The 25,429-nt window shown below is 51.2% G+C and overlaps 10 protein-coding genes across 10 annotated transcripts; 4 read left to right on the top strand and 6 right to left on the bottom strand.

Moving 5' to 3' along the window:
• Positions 1-62: 62 nt before the first annotated feature.
• On the top strand, positions 63-2,240 carry BDZ99DRAFT_440142 (efflux pump protein; the record flags this gene model as incomplete). Its single annotated transcript, XM_033717694.1, has 8 exons — positions 63-251; positions 311-387; positions 464-515; positions 573-747; positions 812-835; positions 892-963; positions 1,015-1,682; positions 1,739-2,240. 8 exons carry the CDS (start codon positions 63-65, stop codon positions 2,123-2,125), a joined length of 1,644 nt encoding a protein of 547 aa, XP_033578309.1. The 3' UTR covers positions 2,126-2,240.
• Positions 2,241-2,776: 536 nt separating this feature from the next.
• On the top strand, positions 2,777-5,043 carry BDZ99DRAFT_440137 (tetratricopeptide; the record flags this gene model as incomplete). Its single annotated transcript, XM_033717693.1, has 1 exon — positions 2,777-5,043. The coding sequence occupies one exon, from the start codon at positions 2,777-2,779 to the stop codon at positions 4,778-4,780; it is 2,004 nt and encodes a 667-aa protein (XP_033578308.1). The 3' UTR covers positions 4,781-5,043.
• A 1,440-nt stretch (positions 5,044-6,483) lies between these two features.
• BDZ99DRAFT_518622 (uncharacterized protein) lies at positions 6,484-7,383 on the bottom strand (the record flags this gene model as incomplete). Its single annotated transcript, XM_033725315.1, has 1 exon — positions 6,484-7,383. One exon carries the CDS (start codon positions 7,381-7,383, stop codon positions 6,484-6,486), a length of 900 nt encoding a protein of 299 aa, XP_033578307.1.
• Positions 7,384-8,198: 815 nt separating this feature from the next.
• On the bottom strand, positions 8,199-9,248 carry BDZ99DRAFT_274070 (uncharacterized protein). Its single transcript, XM_033713926.1, has one exon. It carries the CDS (start codon positions 9,237-9,239, stop codon positions 8,328-8,330), a length of 912 nt encoding a protein of 303 aa, XP_033578306.1. The 5' UTR covers positions 9,240-9,248; the 3' UTR covers positions 8,199-8,327.
• Positions 9,249-11,099: 1,851 nt separating this feature from the next.
• Positions 11,100-12,038, bottom strand: BDZ99DRAFT_274064 (uncharacterized protein). Its single transcript, XM_033713925.1, has one exon. It carries the CDS (start codon positions 11,839-11,841, stop codon positions 11,338-11,340), a length of 504 nt encoding a protein of 167 aa, XP_033578305.1. The 5' UTR covers positions 11,842-12,038; the 3' UTR covers positions 11,100-11,337.
• A 197-nt stretch (positions 12,039-12,235) lies between these two features.
• On the bottom strand, positions 12,236-13,150 carry BDZ99DRAFT_474913 (uncharacterized protein; the record flags this gene model as incomplete). Its single annotated transcript, XM_033721940.1, has 1 exon — positions 12,236-13,150. The coding sequence occupies one exon, from the start codon at positions 13,148-13,150 to the stop codon at positions 12,236-12,238; it is 915 nt and encodes a 304-aa protein (XP_033578304.1).
• Positions 13,151-15,406: 2,256 nt separating this feature from the next.
• On the bottom strand, positions 15,407-16,190 carry BDZ99DRAFT_274026 (uncharacterized protein). The gene has a single exon (XM_033713924.1). It carries the CDS (start codon positions 16,009-16,011, stop codon positions 15,523-15,525), a length of 489 nt encoding a protein of 162 aa, XP_033578303.1. The 5' UTR covers positions 16,012-16,190; the 3' UTR covers positions 15,407-15,522.
• Positions 16,191-17,423: 1,233 nt separating this feature from the next.
• On the top strand, positions 17,424-18,340 carry BDZ99DRAFT_273999 (uncharacterized protein). Its single transcript, XM_033713923.1, has one exon. It carries the CDS (start codon positions 17,509-17,511, stop codon positions 17,980-17,982), a length of 474 nt encoding a protein of 157 aa, XP_033578302.1. The 5' UTR covers positions 17,424-17,508; the 3' UTR covers positions 17,983-18,340.
• A 1,604-nt stretch (positions 18,341-19,944) lies between these two features.
• BDZ99DRAFT_273857 (uncharacterized protein) lies at positions 19,945-22,288 on the top strand. Its single transcript, XM_033713921.1, has 4 exons — positions 19,945-20,190; positions 20,244-21,171; positions 21,254-21,536; positions 21,591-22,288. The coding sequence occupies exons 1-4, from the start codon at positions 20,161-20,163 to the stop codon at positions 22,156-22,158; spliced, it is 1,809 nt and encodes a 602-aa protein (XP_033578301.1). The 5' UTR covers positions 19,945-20,160; the 3' UTR covers positions 22,159-22,288.
• Positions 22,186-24,270, bottom strand: BDZ99DRAFT_461428 (DHS-like NAD/FAD-binding domain-containing protein). The gene is made up of 9 exons (XM_033719618.1): positions 24,165-24,270; positions 23,808-24,100; positions 23,535-23,740; positions 23,401-23,478; positions 23,314-23,349; positions 23,125-23,256; positions 22,783-23,066; positions 22,518-22,728; positions 22,186-22,465 (listed from the first exon to the last, which is right to left on the bottom strand). Exons 2-9 carry the CDS (start codon positions 24,085-24,087, stop codon positions 22,352-22,354), a joined length of 1,341 nt encoding a protein of 446 aa, XP_033578300.1. The 5' UTR covers positions 24,088-24,100; positions 24,165-24,270; the 3' UTR covers positions 22,186-22,351.
• Between the last annotated feature and the right edge of the window lie 1,159 nt (positions 24,271-25,429).

Here is a 25,429-nt window from a genome sequence, read left to right as displayed (position 1 = left end):
ACGGCGACGTCGAAGCGCAGCACAGCAGCAAAAATCACGAAGGCGCTGGCGAAAGCGCCAAAATGGCGGGGGGGACTGGGGACAGCGGCGAGGGCGTAGGGGGCAAGGAAACAAGTGATACTCCCCGTGAGCAGTCAGAGAAAGAGCAGGAGAACCAAGAGTACGTCACTGGGCTCAAGCTCTTGGCTGTACTGGGAAGTGTGACGCTGTCGGGATTTCTGATGTTGCTGGATGGCACGATTATTGGTACAGTAAGTTGACATGCGATGGACGGCGGTGTTTGGAGTGGAAAGTTAACTGATGACAATAGGCCATACCGAACATCACGAGCCAGTTCCACTCTCTTCCCGATGTCGGTTGGTATATGGCGGCATACCAGCTAGCTAGGTGGGTATACGTGAACCGAATCTAGCTATTTTAGTAACAAAGTAACGGGCAACGATGGACAGCTGACACACTGCAGTGCGGCATTACAGCCTCTGACCGGGAAGATGTTCACATACTACAACAACAAGGTACGTGGCTCCTAGCTCGGGACTGGAGCAGTAAAACAGCGTGCTAAACGTGGGAAGTGGGCCTATCTCGTTTTCTTCACCATCTTCGAACTGGGATCTCTGGTTTGTGGACTCGCGAGCTCCTCATCCATGCTCATCGGCGGAAGGGCGATTGCTGGTCTGGGAGGCTCGGGGCTCTTGAACGGGGGCATGACGATAATTGCGGGTGCTGTGCCGTTGGCTAAACGACCTCGTGAGTCCATGTAACGGTTATGATCTTCTATTGCATCACTTTGACGAGTAACGGGGACATGTAGTCTACACTGGCATATATCTCGGAAGTAAGTTTCCCAATCCTTGTTCTCGGACTGGAATGATCTTGCTAACGTAGCGGTAGCCATCCAAGTTGGCACTGTATGTGGACCGCTGGTAGGGGGTCTTCTCACTGAGTACGCATCATGGCGATGGTGTAGGTGCAACTTTCAATCGAGGCTGAAACCACAACGCTCACATATCGTAGGCTTCTACATCAATCTTCCCATCGGCGCTGTAGCTTGCATCTTCCTCACCCTCGTAAAGGTTCCTGAACTGACCTCCAAAAAACCGTTCACACTCTCTGTCGTGCGCGAAACAATCCCCGAGCTTGACCTCCCCGGATTCGCCCTCTTTGCACCCGCCGCCATCATGTTCCTCCTAGCCCTTCAGCTCGGCGCAACCAATTACGCATGGAATAGTAGCACGGTCATAGGCTTGTTCTGTGGCGCTGCAGCAACCGCTATCATCTTCTTATGCTGGGAAAGGCACACTGGCGATCGAGCTATGATACCCTTTTCGATCGTCAAGCAACGTATTGTCTGGTGCAGCGCGCTAAATGGAGCGGCGCTAGTAGTGTCACTACTCGTGGCTGGCCAATACATACCGATCTATTTCCAGGGCGTCCTCGGATATAAGCCAGCAATGAGCGGAGTGAATACGCTACCAAGTATTCTCAGTCAGATGGCGACGGTGATACTGTCCGGTTTTCTCATTCAGAAAGTTGGATTTTATCTCCCGTTCGCTGCGGTCGGGAGTGCAATCAGCGCAGTCGGAAATGGCCTTGTGTCGATGTTTTCGCCTTCGACCAAGACTGGTATGTGGATAGGGTACCAGATCGTCCTAGGAGGCGGTCGAGGGATCGGGATGCAGACGGTGAAGTCAAATTCGCCAATCTCCTCATCTGGACCGAATCTAACACCTGGCTATAGGGCCTCATCGCAGTCCAGAACGCGCTGCCACCGCAGAAGCTACCCGTCGCCCTTGCCTTCCTGATCTTCTGCCAGAACTTCGCGGGCGCCGTTTTCATCGAGGTTGCCAACGTGATCTTCACGCAGAGTCTAGCTTCGGAAATCAGGGCGCACGCGCCTTCGGTCTCACCAAAGGCCGCTCTCGCTGCCGGAGCGAGCCCCAGCGCCGTGCGCGCCCTTGTCCCAAAGGGAAGCCCTGAGTTAGGCGGCGTGTTGCTGGCGTTTGCGAACAGTGTGGATAAGGTCTTCTATATGCTCATTGCTTGCTGCCTTGGGGGTTTGCTCTGTGCACCGGGGATGGGATGGGTTGATACTAGGAAGAACAATAAGATGCCGGAGACGGGATGAAGGGTCATGGCAATGGACATTGCTCAGGTAACTTCAACCAAGAGCATGAATGAAGAGAGAGCGTGGAGGCGAAGTGTGGAGGAATAGTATGAAGGACGATTACGATCATCAGGACAAGGCCTATCGTGCTATTCTGGTATACTTCCGATAGACCGTAATAAAGATACGAGGTACAACAAGTCTAGCCACACTGATGAATTTATACACCTGTACTAGATGGAGTTCGGGTGCACACATTCGTGATACCACACCTACATAGATAAATCCCGAAAAGAATGCTCTGGGGTCGAGCATGTCCATCCAATCGGCTGTTCGCTATGCTAATCCCTTTTAGTATTGAGTCATGTGACATGAAGTCGATAGTCACATGACTTGTGCTACAGACCTCAGCATAGTCTTCTATAGCTAGCAAATGCTTTTCGCACACACTCACACTAGCTTTTTTTATCTTGATCTTACCGGTCGCCTTTTGAGCGAAGTATATGTGCGCAGCTTGTTGGATATAGGTAAGCTGGCGTCAGGGTGACATTTCCAATTCTGGGTAGGCTAGTCTTGGCACCCTCGTCTTTTTTCCTTTGCTTTGACTCACGCAGTCTCTTCAACACCACATGATTGTGCGCTTGCGCTTGCCGTGAGTTTCCATAGCTTACAATGGCACCTCAGAACGACGGAAATACGATATTCTTGACAGAGAAAGAGGCGGATCGCATCCAGAATACGGTTAAAGCCAGGTTGAAGAAATGTTCCGAACTTGCTGGCAGTGCGCGGGAACCGAGGGACTCGATATCAGCTATCCAGCAAGCTACTGGCGCGTCTCTCATGTTAGATATGGGCGGCGCAGCGGACCCCGACCTGACCCAGCCAGTAGGTAAAGGACAGACATTACCAGCGCTTGGCGTCGGGCAGCCCTATCCACCATGCATCATCCCGCTCCAGGATTTACAGCCTATGAAACTGGCCGATCTTCAAATGGATACTCATCATTGTGGCCGTCGCCTTACTGTGAAACGTCCGCGCCGCTGTCCAGTAGTCATCCTTGCGGCAAGGTCGTGGACCATGGTGCAGGACGAAGCGGAACACGAGACAGAGCGCTTAGAGATGTGCCTGCACAAGTCAAGACACGGCGAAGACGTCCTGGAGTCCGCCTCTCTTTATATCATTAAGGAACCTTATTTCACTCTCACAAATCAAGGCGAGCCTACACTTCGGATCGACCATCCTTCCGATCTCATCATCTGTAGGGATGAGGTGGATAACGGGAGTCTAATCTTGGGCAATGAAGTAATTAGCCAGGCTGAGGACGCAGCTGCAGTAGAGAAGATCGCGAGAACATGCAAAGACAAGGGCAATGCCGCGCTCAAACAACAGGATCTACCGCTAGCTCACGCCAAATACACTGAAGGTCTGAAAGTTGCTCGGCAAGAAGTTCTATCTAACAGTAATCCCGACCTAACTCGGGACATTTCTCGCAATCGCGCTCACGTTAACCTCCTTCTGAGTCAACTAGACGAAGCAAAGACTGATGCGAAAGCCTCTCTCACTGGCAGAGACGACCAGCGATCCAAAGATCTCGACACCAAGGCTTATTTCCGTGCCGGCTGTGCTGCTTACAATCTCGGCGAATATGAAGAGGCGAAAAGTTTCTTTGGTGAGCAACAGAAGCTCACGCCTAGTGACAGAGACGCAAGGGCCTATCTCCGAAAAATCGAGATGCGGCTCCGCGAGCAAGAGACAGGAAGATATGATTTCAAGAAGCTCAGAGCCAACCTGTCTCGAGCGCGTCCGCGGGTTGATGCAGCAACTTTCACCAGCAATACCACGGTGAAAGAGAGTCCAGGACGAGGGCGTGGCCTGTTTGCAGCTCGTGGACTAGCTACCGGGGAGGTCATCATGTGCGAAAAGGCTTTCTGTGTGGTCTACGGTCATGAAGGCAACACTCTGACGGCCATGACCTACGACGTACGAGACGAGCGGATCAGAGTGTCACCTGTCGGATTAGGCTTGGCGGTCATACAAAAGCTTCTCAGCAATCCCTCCCAGATCGAAAAGTTCATGGATCTTCGCGGCGAGTACCAAGGCGACGGCAAAAATGTATCGATGACTGAAGATGGCCCAGTCATCGATACCTTGCGAGTCCACGACATTGTCTCCCGCAACGGCTTTGGCCTGGGTAGCCAGTATGGCGAGGAAGACGCTAGCAACGCGAGTACCGGTATCTGGATTTGGACCGCTTACGCCAACCACTCTTGCATTGCCGCCAATGCGGAGAAGGAGTTCATCGGCGACCTGATAGTTCTTCGCGCCACTCGACCTATCCCCGCCGGCGAAGAGATCTTCATCAGCTACGATTGGTCGAGCGACTATGATGCAAGGCAGTCGAACTTGATGACTACCTGGGGTTTCGAATGTGACTGCGCCCTGTGCGTTGCGGAAAAGGCTGACGATCCCGCCGTGCGGAACAAGCGGCGAGAGCTGGAGGGCGAGGCGGATGCCTTCATCGAGAGGGAGCATTGGGCTAAGGCGAAGAGGGTCGTCATTGCGAAGGCGCAGCGGCTTGCAAAGGCTATTGATGAGACTTATGATGGTGAGAGATATAAGGGAGTGCCTCGCGTGGCGTCACTGAGAATTCTGGAGTGGCTTGAAAAAGCGAAGTAGCAGTGCGAGATATTGATACCACGCGTACCGCATCAATGGACCATTTTGGGTATGATCCAAATGATACGCTGGTAAGCAAGTGGTCTGGATTTCTTCCATTGCTTTCTGGCCACTCTCTCCGTGCCTACCTGTACTTCGTATGCACGTGACTTAGGTCCTAAATAATCTCGCGCTTCCAGCGCGCAAAAGATCGACGAGGCATCACGGGCTGAGGAATGTTATCACGTGATTCGAATCTATCCTGTTCTCGTACTCACTACTAGAGGTAGATCGCTGCACGTGCCCACCACATGCTTGCTGAATCAGCGCTTTTTTGGATCTCTCGTAGGGTATTTAACCTCCCTCTCCCACAGAACCACCTTTTCTTTTTCCATGCGCAACACGACATCGCGAGCCAACGCTGTCTTTGATAGATGCCCGGTGCCTGTACATCACTCATGGTCGCAATACCTAAATATTTTACGAGCTTCTCTGCAAGTCAGCTTCAAACAAGACTTGCAAACCCCTTTTTTATCCAACTCACATCGTCGGACATGGGCTTCGGCCATATGCATGCGCCACTTGGATGAGAGGCACGCAGTCATGCACCACTACTAATGGAACATGGGGTGGGGGAGTATCGGCAGAACAGTCCCAAACCTGTGGGTACTTAGCTCCATGTTCCATGGCGCTACCCATATCCCTCCAGCAGGGGAGCTCTGGCTTCGCAACTCCGAGGGTACTGCGCTCATTTGTCGACAGTGAGTTGAAGCAGTGGGTGTTGTACGCCAACCGGGAACGGAGGGCTTAGCCAGTTCTCCATTACGGAGGGGCTCTGGCGGCCTGAAGTCGGTCTCTAGTGGAAAGATCGCTTGAGTGTCCACATCGGTCCCGCCGATGCATTGGAACTTCACCGGCTGTACAACGTCCAGGAGCCTCATACCCAGTACAGTGCCCTCCAGCTCTGTTCTGCTAGCATCCGATTTCGAGAAGATGCTCCAAGGCGGTAGTGGAAGTGTCCGATTGTGTGTTGTTGATTGCTGATTTGGTTAACGCTGTCTCAGCGCCACGGGCTTGCATGCTCGTTGGATCCTCCCTCTTTTCATTGAGCCTCTCGCCTTGTCGTGGGAACTTGAAGAAGAACTTGTCCTATGCTTTCAACTTCTCTGTGTACTTTCAATCTTCTAGCTCTCATCTCTTTGATTCTGATTTGCACCTAAGCACACACATTTCAGTTATCACTGTCTCTGTTCCTCGATCATCTCTGCCTCGCTAGACATTTGCTGAAGATCTTCAAATTCATATGATGGTGATCGTTACCTTCGAAGCTCCTACCTCAGTCCCCACTTTACCTTCTTCATCGCGTCGATCATTGCACTATCATGACTCTCATCACACTTTAGACTTACTGGCTGTGAACCGTCACGTTAGAGCATCTCCGCATTTTCTGTGACAATGAAATCTTTGGTCACCTGAAATATTGGGGTCTTAACTCCGAAGTAGTTGATTCCGTATCTACATCCGAACGAGGCTCAGGACTGCCTATGTCAGCTAGGCAGAAGTATTGTTCAAGCCTAATAGCTTGGATTAGGATACATGCAGCATACGGAAACCCCCAAAGTGGTGTGAGATCTGTGGTCTAAGAGTCTCGGTAGTTGAAGTAACCATCATACGCATAACATGCTATCTGTATAATACCCATCCTAACCCTCTCTCATGGGCCCTCAATCTCCACCTACCTCATCCTCGGACTCTCGATCAAGAATTGTCCTTCGCCGAGCTCCCTGGCCAGTCCGCCCCTGACTGCCCTCATGGCATACCATAACCCTCACTTTAGAGAACTCTTGATGTTTCTGCCGGAAGTCCTCGACCATCCTACGAAAGAACAGCTCAGGCTGACCTCCGTGCTCCCGCTCGAACACCGTCGGCATGGGGCCTCTAGCAATCTTCTTCATGACCATTCTCAATGATTTCAAGTGCCCGAGTTTCCGCAGCCCCTCGCAGAACGCTAGTCTAGCATGCTGGACGCTTAGGCTCTTTTCGTTGAAGTATCCAATAGCTAGGTGGCGGATGCGGTCACGCTGCTCGACGGGAATAGCGAAGGAGGTACTCCAAAAGGCCATGGTCTCTGCGGCGTTCGATGTAGCTACGGCGTTCTCGCCGGGGAGGTATAGGATATCGCAGTCGTAGTTGAAGTGAATCTGTCTCGGAGGATCTTTGTCTGACATTGCCACGGTGAGGAGACGCTTCTCATCTCTGAAGAACCTCTCAGTCTCATCGCGCGCTTCCGTGTTGACGAAGAGATTGTCTGGTTGGCCAGGCCTCACGGTGATGGTCTCAGGACGGGTAACTTTGACCGAGTCGTGCGTTTCGTACTCAACGTGGTAAGTGAGAGCTATCCAGCGGCGAATGGGTTGCCACTTCGGAGGCGAGGCTACACGGCACCAGATGTCGAAGCGCAGCTCGGTTGGCAGGACTTGGAAGTTTGGGAGTGCTGGTGGAGGACTGGGAGGATGCCCCGGAGAAACATGCTTCTCCACTTCTGAACCGGAGGGCTGTGTATCGGCAGCCCGAGCCCGGAGCTTCTTGTTCCGGCGGTACTTCTTCCTCTTCCAGCTCGGCATCGTTGCAGTGATGCGGCACTGTAGATTGGGTTGGATGGAAAGAAATCTGGGATTTCGGAGGTGGAGTGACCGTATCTAGGAGCCTCCATGTGAGCTACCTTTCTGCTATATAGTGGAAGGAACTTACTGAACAGCAGTCGAGGCAGGCTGCGAATGGCCACGTTAGTATGTGCTGATTGACGGAGAAGCTTCGTGCGGTTACCTTCCCGGCGAGAGATTTATAGAGGCAGTCGGAAAGACCACGCCGCAAATTTCCTCGACAAATAATGCGTGGGTGAATGCCATCTACCTAGTAGAGCACCGATGACGTTCTGGGGAAATCTTGACTGTAAGCATTACGTTAAATCATGCTTGTGTGCTCGGGCAGATGACTTTGAAGGCTGTCTAAAGACCGATTTATCACTACGGTGTTGCGATTTACTCAGCCTGGCATTGAGCCTTGGGAATAGGTACTGCGAATGAAGAGCATAATTTGGCTGGACATCGCGAGAAATGCATATATACACCACTGCGCTTCTATTTGGTTGGATAACATATTCGAAGGATGCTTGAGTCTGTGCTGGCTCATTCATGCTTATAGCTTCGAGACTCTCCCGATCCATTCAAGAAGTACAAGTACTATGTCATAAATCTGAGCACACGGATATAACACTAGTCCAGCTCCACTCTTGCTCTCTCAACACCAGTGTAAGGAGCGTCTTAGCTAACATGTCTCCAATTAGTCAAAAGGGCATATTCACTGTGTTGATCTTTACGTCGCATTTGGAGTTCAAAGCGTAACGGGGCGTCCCAAGCAATTGCAAAGAGTGGCCGGACTGTAAGCTTATGTTTTGATATCCCCTACCCGACCTTGGATCCGTAACGCAACCTCGACGAAGCAAGTCCGATCAGTATGATTTTCCAACGGCCTACCCCTATTTAGCTTCCGAACCATCCGAATTATCTCAATAGCCATCGTCGTAGAAATCATCCTCTTCACCGTAATCTGTAGACTCTCCATCCGACTCATCTTCACTCGGAAAACCCCTGTGGTCCTCCACGTAGCTGAAGTTTGCGAACCATGGGAAATTTGGGAGAGTCCGCTGCACCTCAGCGAGGATGCTTCGGAAAAGCACCCCGGGACATGCGCCATGCGTGTTTTCGAAACTGTAGATCCACTTTCGGATACCCTGCCAGCGGCCGTTCGTAACAATAGTCAGCGATTCCAGACCCGTGAACTCTGCCAGGCCGTTGCAGAATTCATTTCTTCTTGCCTGCTCCGTTAAGCCCGCATTGTCTGCGTATCCGACCGCCAGATGGCGGACCCGCTCTCGCTGTTCTTTTGGGATGACAGATGATGTTGACCAGAACTTCATGATCTGAGCTGCATCTGCTCGACGCGTAGCCCCCTCGCCAGCCAGGTACAAGACGTCCTTCTCGTAGTCAAACGGGACTTCCAGCGGCGGTACGTTGCCGGCTATATGGAGGGATAGGATCTGCGATTTGCGGCGGAGTAGCTTCAGTGTTTCGCCTCGCGCTTCGTAGCTGGCATTCAGCGTGCTGGGATCCCATGGGGATACGGTGATAGCCGCCGGACGGACGGGCTCCGTCAGCCTCGAGGTCGGGTCCATCTCGGTATGGTGGGTGAGGGTTATCCAGCGGGGGGGTGTCGACAGCTCGTGCGATGTCGTTGCCATGCGCCAGATGCTAAGGCGTAGTTCCTTTGGAAGACGAGGGAACTGGGGGAAGGAGGAATCGGAGCTGGGGGAGTGTTGGTCGGTAGTGTAGCTCACTTCTGCTTCCGGGGATGGCGCGGTGGCACCATCGTGGGGAGCTGTTGAGGTTGGTCCCTGGTCGGTGGCCTTCGAATTCAGCATCTTGAGAATAATTCAAGGCTGTGGCGAGGTGAGATATAGAGATGATGCATGAGGTAGTCGAGTGAAGTTGTTGAGGTTGGAGCAGCGGATTTAGCAGGTTGGACTCGTCGTTTGACTGGCGAGGCTTGGCTGGTGTCGACGAGTGACCGCTATGTGAGCGCCCGAGGGCAACTTCTGGCTGGCGGTAGGGAAACGATAGTCCTTGAACGACCCTTGGAGGTTCAACCAGCTTCAGAGGAGGGCTTATAATGAAGTCGAAGGTGAGAGTGAACTAGGGCCGGCTTGGAGATTCAATTCACTGGGTCTATCACGTGTAATCCACTTAAGCACTAGCGCCAATCGCTTCTGCTACGGCATCATCAACTGCGTGCTCCTCGCTTCATCTTCTCTTCTTCATCCGCAACGCAACGGCGCGCGCCCACGCTGAACTTCACGACAGATGCCCGCCGCGAACTTCGGATCGGTCGAGATACCTACCCACGATACGAGCTTCTCCGCCTGTCAGCTTCAAACAAGACACGGGAAATATGTCCGACTCACACATTCGAATATGGGTTTTGGCCAATGCATGAACGCTCCCGACTTGGGAGGATTAGTGCACCACTGTCCCCAGAATGCACTCGAACACCGAACTCGAGCGGCAGGCAGAGTACTCCATCGCGCCGGTCACGCATTCTGGGCGCCTTTCACCTGGCGCAACTCCGAGGGTACTGCGACAAGCTTTCAAGTTTGACCAAAGCAATGGTGACATATTGCGGGAAAGTAGCCTTGGGTAGGAAGTGAGGGACGGCGGGGGTAGTACGAGTGACGTGTCGAAACCCGTTCGCGAGCGATATGGTATCCAGGAGCCTCGAAACCTAGAGTAGCATCGTCTGCTATGCCAGCAATCCCTCTTGCTGCTTATACACAGACACCGAGCGTTGCGCTCGGTTCGTCTCTTCATGCAACTTTCTAGGTCTGCCACTTGGTTGATTTGCCCATCTCTTTATGGGGAAAGCTGAGTCGTCCGATTTGATTGGTCTGCCGGCACTCCCTCGTTGCTCACGGCAAATTCCAAGTTTCTGTGTCCAGCGTTTCGGGGACTCTGTGGTGGATAGTGGAATTTCTAAATCATACTCTGATCACAAAGCTAGGCCTATGATCGTCTGAGCTATAATATGGTGCATGCGCCATATCTCTGGTGAGAGATCGCGATTTTCTTTCAAATTTTATGGTTAACGTTGTCCGACCCACAACGCCTCAGGCTTTCATGCTTGCTGGATCCTCTTTTTTCATCGAGCTTCCCACTTTGTGTGTGTCCTTGAAGAAGAAATTTCAAACGCTACCTTGAAGCTCTCAGAGCAAAGGGATGTTGCTACGATTGTCTGATGTAAGGGCACCGCCGAGGGCATTTGGCAGCATGAGAACTGACCTGCCTTTTGACTCATTGGCTACCTGGCAACTAGACCGCCCCTGACGGTGGTGTCGAGCGAGCAAGAGCACAATTCAAACCCTGTGATTTCCCTGTGGCTAAACTTGTGGACTATTAATATCTTCCTTCGCAATTTAGCGTCCACAGTAATTACTTAAGCTAATCTGTAAGCTAAGCAACTAACCTGTACTTGGCGCTTCTTTCATCGGTGATGTATGGGCCTAAAGTGCCTTGGGAAGGGAAAGCACTGGCGCGGAGTAGTGGACGGCCAAAAGGGCAGTCTGGACAGGTACAGTAGGAGGACGTCGGCCTCCTTACATCCACCCTTCTCTTACTATCTGTGTTCACAGGCGAATTGAATAAACTTAGTTACTAGCGAAATTATGACTGCCGTCCTATGGTGGCATCAAGCTGTAGTCTAGCTCGACCACGAAGAACACATCTTCACCCAAAGCGTTTCGGGGCCTAGTTGGATACCCTGACAAGACTGGACTTCAAGACAGTTCCCGTCATTTCGAATCAAAACTTGCCTTTAAACGGCACTAGAACAGCCTGCTCGATAGAAGAGTACACGACTCCCACCTCACCGAGACCCACCTCACTGAGACCAGAAGTATCTTCATCACTTGTAACAAATCCGACCAGGATGTGCATTGACAAAGTGTTAGTCTTGTGCCGACTTGCAGATCACGACTCTTGGTCGCCTCCACGTGAAATCTGCGTCCGCGTCCTTCTCGTCCATCTCGAACTGCACGAGCAAGTCGCCAAAGAACACCAGCGACATCTTCCCATTATGGCAACGCTCGAGTTCCTTGACATTTCCGGTGAACTCCACGGTGAACGTTGCCAGATCCTCGAGCTCGGACAGAAGATGGACCATGTCGTCAGATGTGCTGCCTGGCATGATGCCATCCTTTCTGCCTGCGTTGCCGTAGAAGACGCCGATATGCTTGATCTTCTTGAGCAAGCCCCTAAGCGGTAAGTATCAACCAGCGAGGAAAGACGGCCATTGACGCCGGGATACACCCAATGCTCTCCAATGAACCCACTATAGTTCAGAGTATTGCAGCACCTAGGAGCATTATATAGATGTGCAAGCGTGGCATTTTCTATCTGTTGCGTCGTAACCATTGAATCACGTGGTTTGTGATCCGCGTCGGCCAGCTCAACTTCAAAATTCTTCCGCGGCATCGCTTTCGCTCTCTGCTCTTGATGTTTGAATCGATGTCGGCCTAGACCTCTTCGACCGTTAGACTGCCCAGGTCGTGCTCTCCCTCCTAGAGTCCGGGGCTTTCCCCTTGGAATTGCTAGACTTTACATTACAATTGCAAAGCCGCTCATTCTCGTATCGAGATCGTCGCCTTGTGGTGAATAGCCTGTTGTTTTCGATTTATATCATTGCTATAGCAAGCTATATACTAGGGTGGGTCGTAGGTAGACGCGTTGATTCTGGGGTAGGAGGTAGTTGATTGGCCTGTCGCGGCCGTTGCCATGATAGCTGTATTGAAGAAAATATCGATTGCTTGAAAACTGCGTAGAAGATTCTGCAGGTACGGCGTGGATCTCGAAGAGATGATGCTATGAGCTATGAGTCTAACTTCTGATAGAGCACATGTCCTTCATCATCTCCCTCTCCCCGGTATCTCTCTGTGAGATCGTACTGGAAATCTAAACCGATTGAACGGAAGTCCCCTCCGGAGACTCTAAGTACGCAGGGATGAAGAAGTATCTTGACCATGTCGATTCTCAGGACCTTCAAGTCCGGGCAAATTTGCCGAATGCCTGAATATGTCAGGTCATCGATTTCTTGCTGTGTACTCAATCCGCACAAGTAGAGTGAGAGGTCGGAAATATTTCGTGGGAAGACTTTCTCGATGTCCACAGACGCACCATGCGCATCCGAGCCAAGAACGGGCTGTACATCAATGCTCAAAACTTTGAGGTGCTCTAACCGAGTCAGATTGTCTGCAGATGAGTTGATGAGGTCTGTGTAGGCATAGTATTCTGATGCCATGCCGAATTCGAGCCTTAGGCGTTCCAAAGTACCGCTGACGAGCGTACTCAGGAGTTTGATGATGTTTCCAGGACTTACAAAGCCATGGTATTGCAGTCGAGGGCCAGCAACAAAGGCGAATGCTTTCAGCATCGTACATCTTTCTAGCACTGCGTCGAAGTACTCAAAATAAATGTCAACAATGCGGGCGCCGATGAGTTCAAGTGACGTAAGCGTGAAAGTTTGATCCCATGGAAAATGACCACCAATGAAGTCGACACCAAGGGCTGAATAGCTGTCCAGAGATGGAAGACATAGCCATTGAAAAAGTGTCGCGGTGGGCACGTCTTGAAAGTCATCGCTCCGGCTTTCCCATCGTATTTTCCGAACGTTGGCGAGGGAAGCCACGCGTTGAGACGGGAGGCAGAATAATGTGGCTGAGAATTCGGAATGATCGAAAAGAGAGACACACAGATCCTCGAGGTTCGACAGAAGGCATAGAAGCATGACCCCAAGCGGAACACCTCGTGTCTTAGCTAGTGGAAAATTACTTCGTAAGCTGCTGTTAGAGGGCCGTATAGGGTCCTAGCTAACCGCTGTGTTGATCCTAGTGCGCTAGGCTCTGGGTCTGCGTGCTGTATACGTAGGAGAGGGTAATCTGGAGTGAAATATAGGGAGTGTATTTTACGAAGGAGGAGGACATCATAAATTTCGGCCCCAGGTTGGAAGAAGGCATGCCACCGTCTGACTGGCAATCATAATGCTCGCACGGTCCGACTACCAAGTCAACATGCTTCACATGTTGTACAAGGGGCGGGTTGTTCACGATGGACCGGACGAATTGGAACAACTTCCTTGGCGCATTGTTCTTCTGGCTGGTGTGGCCCGAGAAGTAAGAATACAGAATTGGCGTTGCGAGGGCCCGGAATATGCGCGAAGAAGCCGCAATGTTCTTTAAAGTTGGAGAGTCGTGTGTGTAGGAGAAAATTTCGGCAAGGAGTTCATTTGGCAGCTTTTTGTGGTCCATTCTCGTCACAGTAGTGGTAATCAGAGGCAGCAGGGAAGCTGGGCATTGAAATCTCGAGATCCCGGCTTCGGAAGCTATGCCAGCGCTTTACAAAGCGTTGTCCATGCTGGGTTCGCAGATGTTGGTATCTAGATTTGGATGTTCTTGCTTCCAGCAAGAAAAAGGGCCTCCCCAGCATTTCGATTGATTCAAGTAGCAGCAAAGGCAGTCCGGTTGATGGTTCTGGATTCCAGAAGATGCAAAATTGACGAGGAGTGCACGTCGGGGACTTGATGGCGGCGTCGTGATGATAAATAAGCTGAAGTGGATCAGAAGACAGCACGTGTCTAGCTCATGAAAGGGAACTTTACGTACGTATTTTATGAGTCTCATGGGAGAAATCCCACGTCTTTGGGGTTGAAATATGAGAAGTATGATGACAGATAGTTAATTGAGGCAGCACTCTCATCTGTCGGCAGAACCATACCATGTCCATATCACGTGATGTGTCAGTCGCGGCGGCCTCTGCCTGCGTAGCTTCAGCGAGGCAACACAACTGCGCCGCATCAACTGGGACTTATTCCCAGCTCTCCATGCTAATGTTAATTAACTCGATGAAATGCCAATGGCATACAGCACCAGACGGAACGTCTCGTACGCACGTTTTGACGCGCAGGATCCGTCTCAGCCGCCGCTACTCCCACATTCAATCAAGATGCCAGCCAGGGAGGAATCAATTTCACTAAGGCAATATCCTCAAGGACGAGTTGTAATAGCCTATCAGGGACCACAACCACTACCTGTAGGGTCTTGCAGCACTTTCGAAAGAGGGCTTCGCGCTGAGGCAGACGGTAGAGGTATTGTTACAGAAACTCCGCGTCCTGGAACAGGCTCACAATGAGTTAAGGAAGGATCAGAGCGCCTTCGAAAATGCGCAAATAGAACACGCAGAGCAAGAAGTGTAGGCAAAGATAGTCGGGTAGGTTCCTTTCCGTCATCATCTCGGTCCATCGCCGTCTAACGAATGCCAGGCCAAGTGACGAACCCGCCCACGATGCCTCCGATAGAACAACCACCTTATCCAATAATGTTGTCTCGCGTCTCGACCTTGAAAAGTCAATATTCGATCGTATGCCTCCCATCCACGACATCGGCCCCGCCCTGGAAGAACGACTACGATGGAAGCATGGTGATAAGAGCGACATTGAAGATAGGCTATGGGCCGCGAACAGCATCGAACGGGCTTGCATTTCATTTCACCCCTTCCCAAATCCGTCTTAGCTGGTGCCAAGAAGGTGACGCTCGGGAAGCTCGTAGAGGGTTTGTACAGAGGCAGCGGAAAGCGGCGTGGCCGAGCTGAAAGCGAAGCAGAAAGAGGTGAGCGCGAGAATCAACGCTCCAAAGCTTCAAGCGACGAGAGTGATGCCTTTATGGCATCTTCTCTTATTGTCTGTGTCGGCTCGATCGCCGGGACTTGTGGTACTCGTAGTCAAAGATCAACATGTCTGAAACTCCTCAAGATATACCCGAAGCCAGTCGTGTGTTCCTGTCACAATATCGAAATACCACTAGTCCTTGCAATGAGCCCGACCGTCCCAAGCCTACCAATTGCGACTGGCTTTGGCCATTCAATCAGGACTAAGGGCCCTGTCGGTCTTGTTGCTATTGCCAGTGTTTGCAGAATATTCTTCTAAAAGCACAGTCCTTCTAATCTCGCGAGCCGGCTTTGACGTAATGGAATGTTGCAATCATCACATTCGCGTAAACTCTCCAAATCTCGTCCTCAGATTAATGTCCTTAGTCCGTCCATCTCGATTTCCTTTTCCCATCAAGTCTTACAGGCTGCTGAGGACATCTTAGGAGTCTATTAACTTCAGATAATAAGCTGAACGCCCATCTCTCTATTTCCAAAATGAATATTCCCAATCCTCTGAAAGACGTTAAGCTCATTCCTTTCAAGTGTCCCAGCTGTACAAGGGACTTTGTTAGCTTGTACACATTTTATTTCAGTTTTGGGGGCATACATCTCATTCACTAGCTTGAACTCAACCTTGGAAGCTCTGGTTCTAGGTTGCTTTTTCTCTTCAATCACTTGAACCTCAGAAGGAGGCGGTACTTCCTGCGCCGCTTGTGATATCTTCAGCATATCCTTGAAGAGTGCAACCAATTCAAAGGCAGCAAGCTGCTCTGATTCCCCATGGCGAGAAAGCGGTTGGCTTGGGCTACTCGGAGAAGTGGTTGCGGCACGAGCGTTTGAGGGCGCTGCCGTGACGAGCTTGGATGTGACTGGCATTGTTGCTCTGCGCTTCGGGAATGTAATGCTGATCTGAAGTATACAAAGGATCGCACTGTTGGCACGCATCGGCTGCTAGTGCTAGATGGTCACGGCAGCCACGTCAATCCCGAATTCGATCAGATCTGCCTGGATCATCAGATAGTCGTCCTCTGTATGCCTGCGCATTCATCGCATCTACTCCAGCCCCTAGATGTAGGCTGTTTCTCGGCGCTGAAGCAGGCCTACGGATGCGGCGTTGAACAGATAATAGCCAGCAGCGTCAATCACATTGATAAACACGAATTCCTACCGTTGTACAGGCAGGCCAGGCAAACAGCTCTGCATGAATCCAATATACAGGCAGGTTTTGCAGCCATTGGTTTGGTTCCATACAATCCAGATCATGTGCTGGCACAGCTGCATGCCGAATATCAGACACCACCGCCACCGGCCCGTCCACCATCAAATGCACCTTGGGCAGCCGAAACACCACACAATATCCATGAGCTACAGCAGCAGACGGCCTTCGTAAGGAGCTATCTCAAGCGTCGTACGCATAGCCCACCAAGTCCAACAGAACGAGCCCTTGGCCAGCTTGCTAAGGGGTACGAAATGGCGATATTAAAGGTTACCCTACTTGCCAACGAAGTTGAGAGGCTACAGATGGAAAACCAGCGCTAGAAAAGGAAGAAGGCACAGAAGCGCACGTATATAGCTAGGGGAGGGGTGCTATCAGCCGCAGAAGGGGCCTCTCGTGCATCTACTGCCCAGGAGGTGGCAGCAGAGGTGGTAGCAGAGGCAGCGGCCCACGGCAACGAGCACCACCTAAGTGCAGCATGTGCAGTTCACTAGAACACAATGCACGTACGTGCCCTAGACGGCAGGCAACTAGCTAGTAGATAGCTATATACAATACAATTGTTCGTTGTCGAGTAATTCCTGATTTTGTGATCGCGATTTGATGAGGTGGCCCACTCGCCCCGCCGACTACGTTAGAGCCGTTTGTATGAATCTTGGCATAGAGAGCAAGATCGACATAAATTTAGATCGTGGAGATACTATTAACCTTAATGAAGCGCTTAATACCAGCTAGCAGTAGGCTACAAGCGGCGCAACCATTTCTTGAACCAGCATTCAGGTTAGGGAGAGAAAGAGTCAATTGAAAAAGATCAAGATCCTTGCAAAATTTACAGATAGGCATGTTCCTAGACGGATTAGCCTCCAATGTCGACGGAAGACAACGAGTTAAGTCTATAGAAAGGGCCTTGAGGTTGGTGTAATAGTAAGGAGTTAATTACTGCAGGTGGCGGGGTACTAATATTACTTACCACAAAGTATGCCTAGGTAGAACCAGCCTTTTATTGGCAAAAGCTCGGCATCCACGTGACTCAGCTAGTGCGTTGTGGGCTGAGCCGTGCCCTATTAGCACAGCCACAAAGTGGGGTGTCAGCCGCGTGATCATTCGACTGACTATATATATGGGAAACAAACTCGCTAGCTTTTGAATAGGCATCAGCCAACAACATTCTCAACTTTTTTCCAACATTTTCTTTGGAAAAATGCACCTGCCAACCCTTACTCAACATGAGCAACCTCAACTCTGATGAGTTCAATGCCATTCGACACTGGTCAGAATTCGGCCAAAGAGGGAAACCAGCGACCGAACGTGTTACTGCCTCAAACTGGGAAACGCATCCATTTGAAAAGCCGATCACCTCAAAATGGAACCAGTCAATTCCACGAGCCGACCTCCCCAAATTGCTCAACGGCTTCCAGCCAACTGCCATGGAGGATAAATGGTTCGTGTACGCCGACGGGCCGGATGCTCAAGGCAACGCCATATTGCACATGTATCGTAGTTGGACTGGCTTCAAGATGGTGGAAGTGAAATTGGTCACTGAGTTGGACGAAGATGGTGAATTTGCGGAGAAAGACCCCTATTTTACAGAGATCACATGGGAGTCCGATGCCGAGCGGATTATAGGACATACAGAGGAAAAGGCGAAGACCACGGTGAAGGAAGTTTGCAATTGGTGTATGGATATTCAACTTCCGTGAAGGACGTGTGCCTGGCTGAAGAGACTGTTGGGATAATATGCTTTTAGCCACCAATACTTGTGCCTCCCAACTACAGGGAAATCAGGAAGGCTAGAATAGCTGGGGTGAAGAGAAAACCTCTAAGGATGGTGCAGGCATTTACTGTTCCTAGGTTTTGTGACAGAGTAAAATCCTTTTTCTGGTGACGCAAGCTTGCTTGTCTGTTATCGAGAAAACACTAGGGGAGGGATATTGGCACACCCCCTAATCACTCCGCGCACACCCCCTTTTTCATTCCACGCACACTTCATTCCACGCACACCCCTCCTCTCGTCTGATCTTCTGATTGGCTGGAGCGGCTCGGAGCTTCGCCCGGAGCTCTATTCTCACGTGCATTCGCACGTGTAGCCTTTCTTATTCACGTAGCCGTACGTGAGCTCATACGTGAGGCTATACAAATCGGCATAACTATACAGCCTCTCTATTTTACAGTGCATTCTTTCCGATTCGTGTGGCCTTACATATGAGCTCACGTACGGCTGTATATACGGCTGCACGAATTGGAAAGAATGCACCGTAGAACGGAAAGGCTGTATAGCTATGCCGATTCGTATAGCCTTATATAGCCTTACGTACGAGCTCACGTACAAGCTTATATATGAGCTCACGTACAAGCTCACGTACGAGCTCACGTACAAGCTCACGTACGAGCTCACGTACGGCCTCGCGTATAGTATCACGTGCAGAGAGATGTAAAGCTGAATGCCCAGAGGAAGCTCCGCGTTGCTCCGAGCCAATTAGAAGGTGGTGAAGCGCCAAGAGGGGGGGGTGTGCGTGGAGTGAAAAAGGGGGCGTGCGCGGAGTGATTAGGGGGTGTGCTAATATCCCTCCCCATTTTATATAACTTAGCTTTTAGGGGTTTATTAGCTACATTTTTTATAAAAAATAGTAGTAGCTTATCCTCTATAACTATATTACTGTTATAGTACTACTTCTGTGTGTAGAATTCCTAGGGAATATAGTTAGCAAATGCGTGTATATACGCGTGTAGGAAACGCGTGTATAGCAGCTGGCTAGCTAGCTAGCTAGCTAGGCCCTGGCAAGAAATACCTTAAATTCTTGTTGCTTTGGAGTATACACCTGGTGCGTATTCTCTGGCCGTTGCTGCTGTATAGTGGCCAGAATCTCTTGCGCGTTAGCGCGTAGTTCAGTATTGTTCGCGATGGTAATATCCGCGCGCTTGCAGCGCTGCGGTCGTGTTTTTTTGGCGGCATATCTTCCTGTCCTGGTTCTATAGGCCTAGCAGGCAACTTACAGGAAGGGCCTCTCCTCTCTCTATATACGCCATCATCATCTAGCTAGGCCGTTGTGCAGTGGCAGATGCTGCTGCAGTAGCTATTGTGGTGGCGGGCACGAGAGCAAGCAGCCGCTCAGCAGCTATACTGCAAAGGGCAGGAATTGTACAGCGTTTTGATACAGCCACAACAGTTCGGCCAACAGGCAGTACGGTACACGGGCACTCAGCAGCAGGCTCAGCAGTGCCCGTGGAGATTAGTAGATATCCACGGCTGTTGGCGTGCGCTAGGCGTGGATATCCTGCAGATCAGCTGGCAGGGGCGGCTCACTAGCGAGGCAGCTGGCTCAGCGGCGGGTCAGCGAGCCCTCGGACACCAAAACATCCTCATCCCCGAACAACGCCATAGTCATCGAGTAATAATCGCTTTTCTTACCGCATACTTTCTTTCTCGCAAAGGGCGGTACGAGCCGCCGACGCTCTCGCTTGCAATATGAGCGGGACAGGACGAGGTCGTAGCCATCCGCGATCATCCAACACCTGCCGAGAATGCAGAAGGAGAAAGGTGCGCTGCGACCAGGCAAGGCCGACGTGTGCTCGATGCGCTAGTACTCCGGAAATTACTTGTGTGTACGAAGAGGGAACGGAAGAAGGTCGAGAATTCCAGTTTATACCCGCGGATCTTCCCGGACCAGCCGTCCTAAATGCTCGAGGGACATCTTCCGCAGACGTCGCTATACCTTCTGAGCGTCTTCAAAGTTTAGAGGAAAAACTGGAAAGCTTGACCGCCATGGTGCATTCGCTGCGAGATACGCCCAAGTTAGACCCGGCAAACCCTAAAGATTCAGGACATGTAACTTCTCCAAAGCGAGCACGCCAGACATCACGTGCGTCCCCATTCCTGGATGATGACGAGGGTTTATTTGATGTCCAGGGTAGCGGCCAGACTCGCTACGTTTCCAAGAGCTTTTGGGCCAACATATGCCAGGAAGCTAATGAGATCGAGTTCCTTCTAAGAGGCCTAAACCGTCAAATGTCGCTTACCGAGATGGACGATCAACCGTGGAGAAGCGGCTCACTCACCGGGGTTTTGCTTGCGACTCCTCCGGCCTCAGCTGCTTCTATACGCGCATTTATCCAGAAGCAATCCTCTCCAGAAGCGCAGAACCTTCCGGCCAAGCACTGCTGTGACTTCCTCTTTGAAACATACGTCTGGAATTATCATGCAATCGTCCCACTCGTCCATGAGCCTTCTTTTCGCATCGAATACGAACGGTACTGGGAACTGAAATCAGGTAGCAGTGAGAAGAACGCGACTGCAGCGACACCGCTTGTATTGGCGGCGCTTTGGGCCGGAACAGTGATTTGCACTCAGTCTGACTGGGATCTCCACTGCGCTACTTATGAACGTGAGGAAGCTATGCTAAAGTTATATTGGATGGCTTTTCGAGCACTTCGGATCTCGAATTTCCCGCGGCTACCCACTGTCGAGACGCTCTCTGCTTATATCGTCCTTCAGAGCACATCGATGCGTGAGGAAGAACCGCTAAGCACCGCTAGTTTTGTCGGCGTCATAGTTCGGGTGGCGCAAATGCTTGGACTAAATAGAGAACCTTCCTTGTTCCAGGCATCTTTATCGACAACAGCTGCTGAGGTAAGGCGGAGGGTTTGGTGGCATGTCTTTCGCATTGATGTGCTTGTCGCATTGGCATCTGGTCTTCCTCCGCTCATCGATCGGGACTCCTGGGATGTCAGGATGTTGAGTGAGGTGCGCGATGAACTACTGGGAACGGTGGCTGCGTTACAATACGAAGAGAAACTGCGAGAAGGAAGCTGTCAGCCTCAAAAGGTGCTTGATCCCGACTCGATGGTCTCGCCAGCAAGCATCTTTGCTCGTGGCAAAATCGAGGATACTTGTGAGTCAGCTTACCGATCTTGATGAGCGAACGCATCATATTGGCAAGTTCAAGTTTGGATACTGATATTATTCCCGGGTAGTGTTTGCACGGGAACTCCTGAACAAGACGTTTGGACCGAAGCCTATGACTTCAGACGATTTGAAAAGTACACAGCAAGAGCTCGAGCGCTTCCAGGAACGTATATTAAAGACAGCTAAGCGCATTACGATATCTACAGCCACGGAAGCTTATGAAAATAATAACGAGCTGAACGCCTGGGCAAAACTCGTATTATGGGCGATGGGAGACCGATACTGGTGGTACATGCATTCTCCCGTCCTGAACCGAGCAATCAGTCGCGCATGGAGCAATCTACTTCCTCGGTAGGTGAAAGCACCAGGCTCCAGAAGGCATATTGAAAGCTCACTTGTATCCAGTGTCATTCACAATTGTCGTTCATTTCTCCTCAAGTACATCTGTCTGGCCGCATGTCACGAGTTTCAGAGATGGCACTGGTCATGGCCAGGAAACCACCAACCGCTCCATGCTATTATCCTACTCCTCAAAGAAGTCGAACGGGACCCTGACGGAGTCAACGCCCAAAGTTCACGTTCCATCATTGACCAGGCCATTTCCCTATGCGGCCCTGACGGAGGCATCAGCGGTGCACAGGGTGACCACATTGTGCCGCGGGCTTTACTAGATGGCGGTCAGGAGGCCTGGAATCTCATCACCCGGCTACGATTGCGGGCATGGATCAAAGCAGGCTTGAATCCGGATACACTTCCTACACGAGCGCAAGTTGTGCAGTTAGCGCAGATGCAACTTATTCAGCTCCGATCCGAAGTCGAGAGCGGTATCACGCCGCAAATGAATTGGCCGGGGCTTGAGCTTCAAGATCTTGAGGTTTCGCCCGAGTTTGACGATCCATTGAGTTCAAACGATACCTTCTCACCCAACGTCAATTGGCAAGACTGGGACGCTATGTTTGGTAACATAGAATAAATTCTAATCCTTTAAAGACTCGTAAGTGGGTCTTGTCACTCCTAGCACCACAGATCTCGGCTTCACAGAGGCAAATGGTATCGGCCGTCATTGAGGTTTTATTCTGTGGGAACGGACCAAGATATTCATGGTCGAATATAAGGTAATAGCTACGATAGTCTTGGAAACAAAAAGTTGCACCAGGATCTTTCTCTTAGCCGCCTGGCACAGTCTTCTGCACCTTCGCCTTGTTAAACTCATCGATAGCCGCACCAGTCTTGATGACTGACCCCGGTGCATCCAGTCGGCCCAAAACCAACTCAACAAGCTGCAAGATGATCAGCCGGATTCCCGCATCTCGTCAATCACAATGGACCTACCTCAAAGCAACCAGCATCACCGAATCCGGGTTCTTTCAAGAGCTTGGTCAGATCACCACATGTCTTGACGGGTCCATGATACTTCGCCGGATGCGCCGGACCAAGCGCTTTGGCCAGAGCGCTGTAATCGTAGATTGCGACCTCATTATAGGAGGCGTCTTTGCCGTGGATGAGGCGCTCGATAGTATAACCTCCGTTATTCAAGACAAAACTACAATGATCTCGTTAGAGGCTGTAGACCTTTGAGCAGGCAGCGATATCCTACATGATTGGCCTTAAATCCCAGCGCAGCATGTCCGCGATGGCCTGGACGGTTAGATGCATGCTGCCCTCTCCGGTGACCAGGATTGGTCTTTTCCATTTGCCGCCACTCTCTTTGATCGACTGGCCAACTCCCACAATCGATCCAGTCGCGTAGCCGATACTGCCGTAGACGGTTTGATTGAACATCATGACACCTTTGGGAAGTTTGGAATCGCAGAGACCGAAGGCAGAAGTGCCTGTCTCGCCGATGACGATGTCGCCAGGGCGGAAGAATGAACCCAAAGACTTGTGATTTATGTAAGCAGTTACAAATGCTCTATAAGATGAGAAATGAGGGACTTACCGGCCAGAGAAATTCCTGCTTGAGCTCAACACTGTCGGAGAAGGTTTTGACAGGGAACGGATTCCATGTGACGTTTCTCGGAGACTTTGAAACCGACTTTTGTCGTAGTTCTTTGATGAGGCTTCCAAGTACCTGGACATTTTCAGCATGTTGCTAGCGGAGTACCTCAAACGCAAACAGCAGGCTTACATATTTCATAGCTACGTTGTACTTGACTTCGCCAACCTACGGATGGATCAGTAACTGCAATGAATTGCAAGATATAAAGGCTAGTACTTTTACCGAGAATCGCTGGAAGTCTATAGTGATCTCTTCTTTGACGTCGGTCGTAAACTCGCCCGTGTTAAAGTCAGACTGTGGTCAAGGACATTAGCCAGATGCTGATAGGGCTGATATGGCAGCAGACAAACCGGAAAGTTCCCGATCCATAATACCGCATCAGAGCTCTCAATGGCCTCTTTTACACCAGGATGCGTTCCCGCTCCACCGTAGACTCCACCAAAGTTCGGGAGTTCCTCATTCACACCGCTCTTACCCATCGCCGTGACGAAGGTTGGGAATGAGGTGAGTTCGACGAGCTCGTTGACTTCGGAAAGCACTTGGTGTCGCACAGCTCCTATCGAGGCGTTCTTGTCAGCACCCTGACTTCCCCAGTCGCTAAACACGTAGAATGGATGGCATACCTCCGTCAACAATGATAATAGGCTCAGCTGCCCTCTCGATTTTCGATAAGATCTCAGCGATCACCTTTCTCTCTAGCTCCGGATTATTCTGCAGCAGAGACGTCGTGATCGGACTGGCCAACGGCGCGCTGGAGATCATCTCATACGCGATATCCACCGAAAGGCCAACATACACCGGCCTCGATTCCCGCATCATCATATTCAACACCCTATCAATCTCAGCCGCCGCAGTCGGCGGGTTCGTAATCACAGTCGTAGCGGCGGTGATGTGCTTCGCCATGTTCTCATACATGCTGTCCGCTCGTCAGGTCATGTCTTCTCTTAGTATTGGGTACTTGGAATTTGGAGACCACATACTCAAAACGCCCATCCCCGAGCGAATGATGCATGATCGCCTGGCTGCGCTGCGCCGCGACGGTCGGGTACCCGACGATATGCACCACTGGAACGAACTCGCAGTACTGGCCGGCCATGCCGCAGTACGCCGAGAGCTCGCCAGGCCCGAATGTCGTAACGAAGGCGGCTGCGCCGTTGACGCGAGCGTAGCCATCCGCAGCGTACGAAGCGATGAGCTCGTTAGGATTGCCTTTCCATTGGAGGTCATTGTCTGTGACGAGGTCGAGGAGAGCAAGTTCATAGTCTATGAGGCATATGAGTAAGCCACAAGTGACGGAGGCGGATGGAAGAGGGGTAGGTACCGCCAGGGACTCCGAAGACAGAGCCTATGCCTAGCTCACGCAGTCGCCTGAAGAGGTAGTCTCCGACCTTGATCTGGGCCATGTTGCAATCTTTTGAGGACGGCGGGAAGGTCTGTTCGAGGAGCACGAGTGAGTGAGGAGTCTGAAGGCGTTTGTTGGAAGCTTCGAAACCATATATACCAGCCAGCTCTAGCATTGCCTAATTGGGATGTACTCGGCCGACCCGAGCTGCAGCACGATAATCAAGCACTGCAGGGGACTATTGCATGCACTGTGAAGCCCTAGTCAGTGCTTGGTCATCCGCTAGAACGCCTCTCTAGCTCTATTTGCTAGATCGATATTGTGGTTGATGGAATTTCGAGGATACCGTGGGTATCGGCCGCTGCTGACCAAGGCTGGATCCTTGTCTTACCCCGCGTTGAGTGCATTGGCTCCCACGGGCTCACAGAAGAAGTTTGATAGCCACTGAAATTGAGTTTCTCAGCTCTCAGAGTGGTACCAAGACCTCGGGTCTCGAGGTTGACGGACAAGGGCACGTGATAATCACGTGATTAGCATCGGGCTAAAAAACCTCCTTGACGTGTCCTCTCACTACACCACACGAGCAAAGCTATACCTTGGGGTCAGTTTTGGACCAGCTAAGTTGGGTCGTCTCACGTGTGAGCGATGACTTCGAATAGAGGGGATTGGGATGGCTCGACGTTAGGAAGGGTTGCAGTAGAGTTCGTCTCCGAAAGAACCGCGTACCGTCTCGAGAAGCTCGATGTGCCTTACTTCGGGCAACACATTATATTCGAAGACTATTCAGTTTCAATGAGTGGGTTGGTGGCGATTGAGATTCGTGGCGTTCCGCGACACCTCGGGAGTCGACGAAAGCTCATGGCTCGCCATTTTCGGCGATGAAAAAAGACAGCTGGCAAAGCA

The sequence above is a fragment of the Mytilinidion resinicola genome (genome assembly GCF_010093595.1).
Source record: "Mytilinidion resinicola strain CBS 304.34 unplaced genomic scaffold BDZ99scaffold_7, whole genome shotgun sequence".
NCBI lineage: Eukaryota > Fungi > Ascomycota > Dothideomycetes > Mytilinidiales > Mytilinidiaceae > Mytilinidion > Mytilinidion resinicola.
The sequence above is the reverse complement of the archived record's forward strand: the minus strand, read 5'-3'. Positions and strand labels throughout refer to the sequence as shown.

Bases quoted from the DNA above. Each gene is read 5' to 3' on its own strand.
- BDZ99DRAFT_274070 (XM_033713926.1), bottom strand. From the start codon at position 9,239: ATGCTGAATTCGAAGGCCACCGACCAGGGACCAACCTCAACAGCTCCC.
- BDZ99DRAFT_274064 (XM_033713925.1), bottom strand. From the start codon at position 11,841: ATGCCGCGGAAGAATTTTGAAGTTGAGCTGGCCGACGCGGATCACAAA.
- BDZ99DRAFT_274026 (XM_033713924.1), bottom strand. From the start codon at position 16,011: ATGCGTGCCAACAGTGCGATCCTTTGTATACTTCAGATCAGCATTACA.
- BDZ99DRAFT_273999 (XM_033713923.1), top strand. From the start codon at position 17,509: ATGAGCAACCTCAACTCTGATGAGTTCAATGCCATTCGACACTGGTCA.
- BDZ99DRAFT_273857 (XM_033713921.1), top strand. From the start codon at position 20,161: ATGATGACGAGGGTTTATTTGATGTCCAGG. The intron at 20,191-20,243 runs GTAGCGGCCAGA...AACATATGCCAG, and splicing joins GGGTTTATTTGATGTCCAGG to GAAGCTAATGAGATCGAGTT. The intron at 21,172-21,253 runs GTGAGTCAGCTT...ATTCCCGGGTAG, and splicing joins TGGCAAAATCGAGGATACTT to TGTTTGCACGGGAACTCCTG.
- BDZ99DRAFT_461428 (XM_033719618.1), bottom strand. From the start codon at position 24,087: ATGGCGAAGCACATCACCGCCGCTACGACTGTGATTACGAACCCGCCG. The intron at 23,741-23,807 runs GTATGCCATCCA...ACGCCTCGATAG, and splicing joins TATTATCATTGTTGACGGAG to GAGCTGTGCGACACCAAGTG. The intron at 23,350-23,400 runs GTACTAGCCTTT...ATCCATCCGTAG, and splicing joins TCCAGCGATTCTCGGTAAAA to GTTGGCGAAGTCAAGTACAA.